The sequence below is a fragment of the Microchirus variegatus genome (genome assembly GCF_963457635.1).
Source record: "Microchirus variegatus genome assembly, chromosome: 3".
Classification (NCBI taxonomy): Eukaryota; Metazoa; Chordata; class Actinopteri; order Pleuronectiformes; family Soleidae; genus Microchirus; species Microchirus variegatus.
The window spans coordinates 14416242-14426635 of record NC_139804.1 but is presented as its reverse complement, the minus strand read 5'-3'; the positions used below and the strand labels follow the sequence as shown (position 1 = coordinate 14426635).

The 10394-nt window shown below is 38.4% G+C and overlaps 1 protein-coding gene across 1 annotated transcript; it reads right to left on the bottom strand.

Annotated features, from left to right (window-relative positions):
• Positions 1–1564: 1564 nt before the first annotated feature.
• On the bottom strand, positions 1565–9207 carry sirt2 (sirtuin 2 (silent mating type information regulation 2, homolog) 2). Its single transcript, XM_083887393.1, has 16 exons — positions 9018–9207; positions 8828–8874; positions 8567–8609; positions 7593–7703; positions 7477–7518; positions 7264–7370; positions 6186–6242; positions 6010–6078; positions 5812–5941; positions 5667–5726; positions 5466–5521; positions 5296–5372; positions 5145–5196; positions 4963–5030; positions 3436–3502; positions 1565–3061 (listed from the first exon to the last, which is right to left on the bottom strand). Exons 1-16 carry the CDS (start codon positions 9031–9033, stop codon positions 2927–2929), a joined length of 1137 nt encoding a protein of 378 aa, XP_083743519.1. The 5' UTR covers positions 9034–9207; the 3' UTR covers positions 1565–2926.
• Positions 9208–10394: the final 1187 nt, after the last annotated feature.

The following is a 10394-nucleotide window of genomic DNA, read 5'->3' as shown; positions in this document are numbered from 1 at the left end:
GAACTAACTGCCAGTAGACTAGACTAAGTTGTGCTTCAAGTTTTTCTAAGTCTAACCCTATACAAACGCGCCTGTTGAAAATACTATTTATAGTTTTTTTCAGTCTTGTATAAAGTACCTAAAAGGGATACTAGAGTGAAAGTACAAATATCTTACCAGAAAATGACTTTGGTATGAGTTGAAGTCACTTTTTATAATATTACTTAAGTAAACATCTTAAAGTATATGACACTTACTGACACTTAAAGGTATTTAAACTCATCCACTTGCTCTACCTCTACTCCTTTAATCTCCACTGTACGACCTGCAACACACAGGTATTCTGGCTTGTTCGTATTAACCTTCATATCATCTAACTCCAAAAACTAAAAAACAGTTTCAACTGTATCATTTAGGTCAGGGCCATGTCATGTATGGCTTTTACATGTTGTATGAATGTTGCCTTATTTCATATGTTTGCTTGTGACTCTTAACCCTGTAAAGCCCAAACCATTAAATCACTGACAGAAAATTCATATTCTTTGAAATTGGAGCCTTCATTGGTCCTTCTGAACAAACAAAAGCAGTGGGATTTTTTTTTCTTGAACAAAAAAATACACTAACAAATCCAACAAAAGCAATGCTGCAATGAAACTGTCAGGGTGGAGGTCTGGACGACATAACATTTCAGTTATTTTTACTCATTTTGCGGTTCACAACCTTTTTACTTTGAGTGATGGTTTGAAAACAGTTGTTCAGACAAAGATGCACTCTGCATTTCTCACAGTACACATGGGCATTGTGGCCTACGCAGTACTTGCATCTCTGTCATGGTTTCCCATAATTGTATACATCAGGTTTTTCAGGGAAAAAATTGTCACACTGCTCATTTTGGGGGGGGGGGGGGGCTCAAAAACGAATGCATCACATATGATACGTTTGGCGTTATAGGGTTAAATACCAACCAAAGCAATAGACAGGAAATGCTGAATCACAAGAGAGGTGAATGGAAGGGTGGAGTGGGTGAAGACGAGTGTCAGGGCTGATGTGTGACAGAAGGATAGCATAAGTGAAAAGGAGGTCTATACTAAGACGGTGAGACCTGCTGTGATGTATGGTTTGGAGACAGTGGCATAGGTTGAACGACCTGTCCAGGGTGTACCCTGCCTTTTGCCCTTCGTCAGCTGGGATTGGCACCAGCACCCCACCCCACTTGTGACCCCCATTTGGAGGATAATGCGGTAGAAGATGGACAGATAAATGGATGGGGACAACAGATGGAAACTAGCCTTTTACTATAATCTGGTGTGTTTATGATCTTGAAATGTTCATTAAAATGCACGCTCCCTTCCAAATAAACAATAAGCTGAAAGAAGAAGGAATTAGATGGACAAATGTAATAGCAGTAACAGCTCTGTGGTTGAAAATAGGGAGGTTATTTTAAAGGTTATGTACACTTATGTACAATGTGTATATGTTTGAGCAAGTGTGAATATTGATTATTATGAGAGAACAAATAAAAATGACCATACACGTAGTTAAACAAACGGTACACAGTCACATGATCACGTTAACGAGGGTACATTTATTGCAGAAAATGTGTTTTTACATCACACTGTAGATATTTATGTTACTGTCTTTACCAGTGTTATTTTACTGTCCCAATTGAAACAAGGATCTATTACTGTACAAGCAGATACAGTTGAAACCACCATCACCAATCAAATAGCTTGGAACAAAGTCATTCTAATACAAATGCTCTTCTGTATTCTCATATAGCAATGAAGTTGTGCTGCTGCATGCAAAGGCTTTAAAAAATCAACACAAATTTTACATTTCTGGAATGCCAGTGTGTTTTGACACTTCTGTTTACTGTGGGTATGTAGCTTGTAGTTTGTTCTTCTCTTTCTGCTCTACTCATGTTTCTAAACTTGTCCCAAAGGCTACTATCACCATGCTCCTTCACAGCAACAGGTTTTTTTCCTGCCACAATAAAGGTTAGTTAATTGTAATCTGAAAAATGAATAAAACATGTTGCTTATGGTGGTAAATTTAACACAGAGGGACTCAATTTAAGTAGTCTTCTCTGAAGTTTACAATGAAAATCACACAATCACTCAATTTCAACCACTCTATCCTCAACAAGGGTCGCGAAGGAAGCTGGAGCTAATATCAGCTGTCATAGGACAAAAGATGTGGTCTCACGCTGGACAGGTCACCAGTCGATTACAGGGCAAATATACGGAGATGAACACTTCACTCTCACACCTATGGTCATTTCAGAGTGTCCAATTAACATGCACAAGGAAAGCACATGCAAACTCCACAGTGAAAGGCCTTCAGTAAAACTGGGATCCAAACAGGTGATCTTCTTACTGGTAACAATGCTAACCACTGCACCACTGTGTTGCCTGTGCCTTTAATATAAAATCAATTAATATTATGTTTCACTTCAGTTTTCCTCTTGTTACTATAGATACTTTTTTTTGTACATTTCAGGAAATGTTGGAGAAATTAATCACCTTCCAAATATCCAAAAAATGGTGGTGCTGCAGCAGCTGTGACAAAACTCAATTGGACACATTATCTGAAATCCATGTAGATCTTTCACATATTCAATTTATAAGATGTTATTACTATTTGTTCTCATCATATTTTAGAAAAGACTGCAAAATAAAAGTATTTTTTAAGTTTCTCTTTCTTTACACTGTACATGTCTCTCTCATCATAATGCAAAATCATTTATAAAGTACTGTATGCATCGATTAATGTTGTAAAGTGCAAAGAGCTGAAGTAATTAAAGCAAAAAGACTGTTCTGAGAAATCGCATACAAGCAGATTAAAACTAAGCGTGACAGGCACGTGTCACTTCTCACCTTCAAAACTTCTTATAATAATCTGGGGTTAAGGGTGCAGTGGCTGTTTAAAAAAGGAAGTGCTGCATCAGTTACTCTTCCTTTGTGGCCTCTGGTGCCACTGAGCTCTTCTTGGCTGCAGCTTTGCTGCTCTCACTGGCCTTCTCCTTTGTGTCTTGGCTGTCGATCCTGGTGTGTTCCTGCTTCACCAGTTCTTCCAGCTCCGCCTGGAGAGAGTTGACACCACAAGGTGTTTCCCATTAGTAATGCACACTCCACTGGGTCCATTAATTACAGTTTGGGGATTGACAAAATAATTTATAGATTTTAAAATAGATGGTAAAATTATGCCTGCTCAGGAAGGACAACAGGGCATACAATATATAGAATGACTTTCCTGACTGATGGAGACTGGGCTGGAAAAATGTGTGCTCGTTTGTAAAGAGGGTGCAGATACTGGTGGATAAACATTTTTTGTGGACAACTTTGCAGGGAGAGGATGCTACACATGATGAATAGACCCTCACATCACAAACCAGAGCATTTGTAGAATGATGTGCTGCTGTGTTTTGATGTAACTGTAAGTGATTACGTAACTTACCTTCCATCCCAGTAGGTCAGCGAGAGCCAAACAGCCTTCATCACATGTACTGATGTGAGCCACATCTCTGAAGGGAAGAAAAACATCCACTGTTAGAACCTGGCACCAAATTAAACCACCTTATTTTTTGTCTGCATCACAAAACACATAAATAGTATGGTCATATAGTGTCATATACTAAAATGTACATTTAGGGCATTAGTTTGTTTTGCTAAAGTGTGTGATAACCTCTGATGTAAGTGCACAAATTGTGATAATAGTGCTACCAGTTACTGGCGCCTATTATAGGTTCCGACCCAAATGTAGGTCACAGGATAAGACCTCGGATTTAAAAGTAGAGCTGTTTTCAGACATGAAAACAGCCATGTAATATCTGAAGATTTTGGTCCAGACAGACTCCTGAGTTTGCTGTGCACAAACACAGCAGGACATTGAGTGGGTAGGTATTTGTAATGTTATGCATCTGAACTTTGTTAAGCAGAAAAAGAAAACCTGTTATATTTTGTTCATAAAAATGTCCTGTTACATCTCACATATAAAACTGATCATTTAGCACTTATTGTGGAAATTCTCTGCTGCTGCTGGTGAAGAATGAAATAGAGAACTTCTGCTGGCCTTCAATGTTTTATTTTCTTTGCAAAGAAAAGGTCAATCTTCACAGGAGTGATCCTAGCTGGAGAAAAAGACCCAGAGCTTAGTGAGCCCTCCACATTTATACCCGAGAAACTCCCCTTTCGCATTCCTCCAATAGACAAAGTAGTCTGCCTTTCCAAGCCGTGTTTCACACCGCTTTGTCTACTGCAGGTATCGGGGAGCCAACTCCCTGCGGATGTTGTAGGAAGGTGCAAGTTCAGTCTAGACATGCTAATTTGAATACACAAAAGGACCTGGTATCTTGTGTGAGAAAAGGGGTGTTGGGCAGTTGTAGCCCAACCTAGGATGAAGGCTGGTTCAAAAATTTGAATGCATTGAATATGGATAAATTTGGGTCTCAAAGCATAGTCATTTGAAAAGCACTGTTTTAAAGCATTTTCTTGCTCTTCAGAGGTGACAACATGAATCAGTGATACATTGTAAATATTGTGGTGGCAACTGAGAAATAACATTTGGTGAGTAGATAAATTAAGTGCAATAAGTAAATAAATATGTTTTTGCATTTTTTTCCGTTATGCTTTGGCGTCCTCTGATGGTGCAAACCCAGTTTATAAATGAGACATCTTGCTGGGTGGATTGGCTCGCCTCTATTGGATTGTTTCATTGGGTGACGGTGACTTGGTAGAGTTAGACACCTTTCAACTGGAAAGTTGTGGGTTTCATTCACAGCTCTAGTCTACATGCCGAACCCCACGCCTGCAGCGTGTGAATGGGTATGAAAGATGTCTGATAAAAAATTCATTGCGCAAAGAACATATAATGTGTGAGTGGCAAAACTGTGGTGCAAAGCAGCTTTGAATGGTCATCAAGACTAGAAATTTCACATTCCATTTCACATGAAATCAGATTTACAGCATGTCAATGATCTGTCACCTGTATGCCTTGTCTGAGTCAAAGTCCATCCCACCTCCAAAACCAAGTAACCCGAGGAGAGGTTCAGCCTGTACAGATCAACACACACACACACTGCTGCACAAAGAATACAACACACTAATCTATGGAATATAAAGAATCAGCACAAAGGTAGAAAAAGGAGTGATGGATTGGTCGCTCACCTGCCCTGTCCTCTCCATGTTAATGAGCAGTCTGGGGCAACTTTTTGAAACTCTATATAACCAGAAAACAGAAATTGGGGAAACCACAACAATTACTTGTTGGCAAATACAGCTGAATTTGTTAACCAAAACAAACTTCTCTATGTTGTACCTGCTGACAAGACTTGCAAAAGGTTGGACCTGCAGGGAGGTCCCCATGATGATGAGAAGATCACAGCTCGGAAAATCCTAATAGGAAAGTAAAAACCGAGAGAAGAGGTTCAAAAATCACAGTCAATTCTGCATGCATGCATCGTGTCTCATCCCATGCATGTTGTTCACCGTCTTCACTGAAGAGAAGAACCGGGCAGGCAGATTCTCACCGAAGAAGACTATATCTGGGTGAGGAGAGATCCAAAGACAGTATGATTACTCAGTTAGTAAAATAGAATGCAGGAAAGCTATTTTAAAAAGGAATGAGAAAAACACACAAGTAAAAAAAAAAAAAAAAAAAGAAAAACAGAAAGACAAAGATCAACTTACCTGGTTTGACCAAACTGCTGCACTTATCACATTTGGGAATATCGTCAGCAAATATTTTTTCTACAAGGAGGAAAAAGGAAGTTCAAAGTCACACATGAAAAACACCCAACACTCCCTAATCTTTGGCACTTGAAGCAAAATTCACCTTTCATCCAGTCCAGGTTGTACTCCTTGTGGCAGCAGAAACTGACACAATGGGATGTGTAAAAGGTTCCATGAGCTTCAATTAGATCATCTCCTACAAGTCCAGCCACTCTCTCCAGAGTGTCAATATTCTGAGGGATCTCACACATTAATGTCAGAGTATAAAAGGTGTTTTATATTTAGAACAAAAACAAATTACCTGTGTGTAGCAGCGTTTCAGCAAACACTTGTCCTTTAACATCTTCATGAAGTAGTGACAGATTGTTGGCTGAACACCAAGACAAGTCAAAACAGGAGAAAACAAATATAAGTGAAGCAGCTGGCAGTTTTAAAAGGGAAAAAACAATTAATCAGCACATGATCCCAGTTGTGTACCTTAAACTGTCCTGGATAAAGCTCCCTAGCCAAGGCAAAGAATGGCTCTGGGTGTTTCTGCAATAGTATATGACCAAAAATATACAATATAGTTATCAGAAAAAAAGAGCATCATTATTTGAAAGTAAGAGAGAATATAAGTAACTAACCAAAGCAGCAATGTAGGAGTAATAGTTTGTAGCAATAGAGTTGACAGTGTGAATTTCTCACCAAAAGTAAACCAAAATGTCTAACCAAAAACATTTTAGTTAGACATTTTTTTTTAATCATTACTTAATTAATTAATCATGATGTACTGAGAAACAGCTTGAGACACAGACGCTCACTCAGTGAAAACATGGCTGCCGAGAGGGACACAAGGAAAACAGATTTTAGCCACTAAACAAAAGACTTGTCTTCTTCTTTTATTTTTTTTCCATATAGAATGCCCAAGGACTATGTATAACAAAAGATTTGCCTGATAAAATTTAAACCTGCTTACAGTTAGCCTTTAATATTTTAAGATTATGTTGCCTACTTTATCTCTCTGTTGGACATTTTCAACATGGAAAGTTAGGTTTGTAAACCGCTCACTCCCACACCAAAGTCCATCGACCTAATCAGCTGTTTTAGCTTGAAGGGTAACAGGAGCTGCTTGTCTACTGCTGCTTTGTTTGGTGGGTTTGTGTTACTTAGGTATATACTAACACATAACATTTTAATACCACATGTGGGCTTACTGATGGAGGCAGCAGTGGATCAACAACTTGTGTGTTGGTGCAAAATTTCAGTTTTTCTCTATGGACTTCAGTGCAGGAGTAAGCAGTTTAACAGTGTTTAACAGTGAGAAAATATAGCAATTATAATCTCAAGATATTGTGAACTTGCTGGTGTATATTTTATTGGGTGAGCATTTTATTAAGTGGTAAAAATCTGTTTTTCTTGTGTCTCAGCTGTTTCATTAAGACCAAGTGTGTATCTCAAGCTTCTCCTCAGTGAAGGGGTTGCATTGGTATCCCTCTGTTACTAAAAGTTAAATAAAATTCAAAAACATTCAGCTGTTTGTGCAGTTATATAGTAACACATGCTTCATATTTACCTTGAAATAATCTATCTGGAAGATGGCCTCTGGGTAAGGCAGATTATATTTCTGCAGGTTTGCATATAGGCCCGTCTCTGGTGAGCGGAAATCTGGGATTCCAGCCGCTGTGACGAGAAAAAAAAGACTTGTGTAAACATACATTCATATGTCACACTGTTTTGCATTTGTTATTAAATATTAATGTCTTGATATTAAAACCAAAGCACTCACATGTGGATATTCCTGCCCCAACCATGCAGATGATATTTTTACCTACATGGAAACAAAACTTCAGTCCACTAAGCTCGGTGCTAATGGACAAGCTGAACGGAAACACAAAGACTCACATTTGCCACTTTGTATGTATTGAGCCACTCCTTCCAGAGTCAGCTCATCCAGAACTTTGTCTTGTGAGCCAAGACCCAGAGTCCTGGAGAAGAGGTTACGCAGGAAGTCCACTGACAAAAACACAGACGAAAATTAAAGAAGGGTTTGTCGCATTTGGGAAATCACTGGGGTAGGAAAGATGCATTAGACTATAAATGTTATTAATATAAATAGTACTAAGACTTACAAAAAGAACTATGTGCTACCAGGAGTCCTAATGGAGACCAAAACCTGGTCCTCGTGAAGCAAAACCTAATTTCTTACCTGGTGTATGTATGCTAAGGTGTAGAACATCAATAATACCAATGCTCAGTCATATCTTTGGGAATGAACAATATCTTAAGGTGTAATCTGTACAATATTTGACAATATTATAGTTTAGTATGAGCTCTACTATATCTGGGTAAATAGATGTGTGCACTACCAGTGAGATATCAGGTGTAAATTTAACATTTCCATGTATGCAGTTGTACAGGAGTGCACATTTTTATGCAGGGAAAATCACAGGTGTAACTGATAACATTAACAATGACTTTGTTTAGTTTAAAGACAGTGTGATGGTGAGCCAGCATGCACCTTGACACTGAGGAAGCTAACCCTCAGTGCGGCTACGGTGATTAAGCAGAAGAAAACGAAATGTCTTTGGCTTGTGGAAACATGATCAATATGTTTTAGTTTGATTTTTATGACGAAAAAACACTTAACAACTAATTTAACAAAATAAAATGGACATAATTTTAATTAATAATTTAACTGGATTCATAATAGATTATTAGAACTATAAACGATTGCAATCTGCACCCTAGAAATCAGTCATAATGTTTTTGATTGACGTGCTTCACCTATTGTGACCTGTCAAAATGTCTGCAATGAAGAAGTAAATACAGGGCCGTTTTATCCTACAAATAGAAAAGCCACGTTGGTGTTCACATACTGTCTTCTGTCTCCTCTTCCTCACTGCTGACGTCGTCTTCTTCCTTCAAATGATTAAAAAATAAAATAACTGAAACAAAATTAATTCATTACAATGAAGCCGACTGAAAGGGATTAAAGCGTTATCCCAAAATGTGACTGACTGCTTTGTTTTGATCGAATAAGGCTACGTATACAATACAATATACTATACTACAATAGGGCTACACCCATCTGGGTTAGCTAATTGCATTGACAAGCGAAACGCACACGTATTTCTTACCTCCGGTTTAGCTGGAGCTTCCTTCTCTTCTTTACTTTTAGGGAGTTCTGTAAAAACATGAATTATCAAACAAGTTCAATGACATATGTGTGTAATGACCACGTTAGCTACAAAGCTCGCTAAATAAGCGCAATGGGACGAAGCTACCTTAAAAATTGTCAGCCAGTTTTACATCAATAAAATACCTCACCTGATGCATCGGCCATTTATTAGACTACTGGCCCCCGACCACAGGAATGACAACGAATTTGAATCCAATATTCAACAACGTTGTCAAAAGTATCGACACAGCAAGCACTCAGCTACGGAGAGGTTTACTACTTGGAGCTACCCCGTTTTGTTATTGTCCGTCCTAAATTCGGTCCGTGTTTGAGATGATACAGGCAGTTCCTACATGTTTTTCCTCAAGTATGTCAAATTCAAACAAATTAAATTATTGTGCACATTTTATCGGTTTACAGTCTGCTGTATGAATAGTTTTGCATTACCCAAGAATGAGCATTTTATAATTACATCAGGAGACAGGTGTCACTAGTACCCGATCTATTCCCGGAAACGCGATTTGTGATTACTTCCTGTTATCTATTTTGGATTGACTACAAAAAGATGACAAAAAACATGTGACTCATTTAATAGAATTAAATATAACATAACACGTATGTTGTTTTTTGTAACAACGACTGTGAGCCATTGTTCACAGTTGTTAATTTTTTTATTATAGCAAAAGTTTTATACATGAATAATAAAAAGCAGTGGCTATTATTAAAGCAAGGTTGAAAGGAAGTGGTGATATGTGAGACTATTATACTGTATGTATTACGACAATAAAGTCCGTTCAGCTGGTAACAGAATAGGTGCACGTAACCATTAAGTCATACTACTGGAATGAAAGATAAAAAGGGTAGTGACAGTCAGTCAGCCAGCAAGTTTACAATCTCCCACAATGGACAAACTTACTGCTAAATCAGGGGTCTCAAACTTAAATGAAACTTGGGCCCACTGAGTGTCTTGTTTGGTAAGTAAGGGGTCGGTCTAGTGAAAAAAGGTCCAACTTTTTGAGAAGAAGACATTGAAATAATAATATTTATGATGATAGTTCAGATAATATCAAAATAAAAGTGTTCGTTTTGCTATGGAACGATAAATAGTTCACAATATCAATAAAAATGTATTTGTGATGCAAAAACCATACAGAAATAACTAATTAGAACTTGATATTGCGTGGCAGACTACGTGAAATTGATAGGGGCGGGCGCAACTTCTAATATTGCTAAATATTTTACACACTGTACCTTTAATAGTGCCATCTAGAGGAGAGGCTGAAATTTACAACAAAGAACTGCTCCTCTCCTCACCCCCTCCCTTCCCTGAGTGCTACGGTATCCTCAGCCAGTCAAATGTCGTCCTCGTCGTCTTTCTTCGTGTCAGCAGATGAGGTTCGTGAGGCGAGGGAGTGGGCGAGCTACCGCGGCCGTAGCAGATGAAGCGTAGAGAGAGGAGGCGGGACTTCCGCTACAAGTAAAGCGATGCTTGATTTGTTCTCTCGCGTTTGTCCTTACAGGCTCCG

Excerpts from the sequence above, each read along its gene's own strand:
- sirt2 (XM_083887393.1), bottom strand. Across the intron at positions 5,942-6,009 it reads TGAAACGCTGCTACACACAG|AATATTGACACTCTGGAGAG; the intron begins GTAATTTGTTTT and ends GAGATCCCTCAG. Across the intron at positions 3,503-4,962 it reads GACTCAGACAAGGCATACAG|AGATGTGGCTCACATCAGTA; the intron begins GTGACAGATCAT and ends TCTTCCCTTCAG.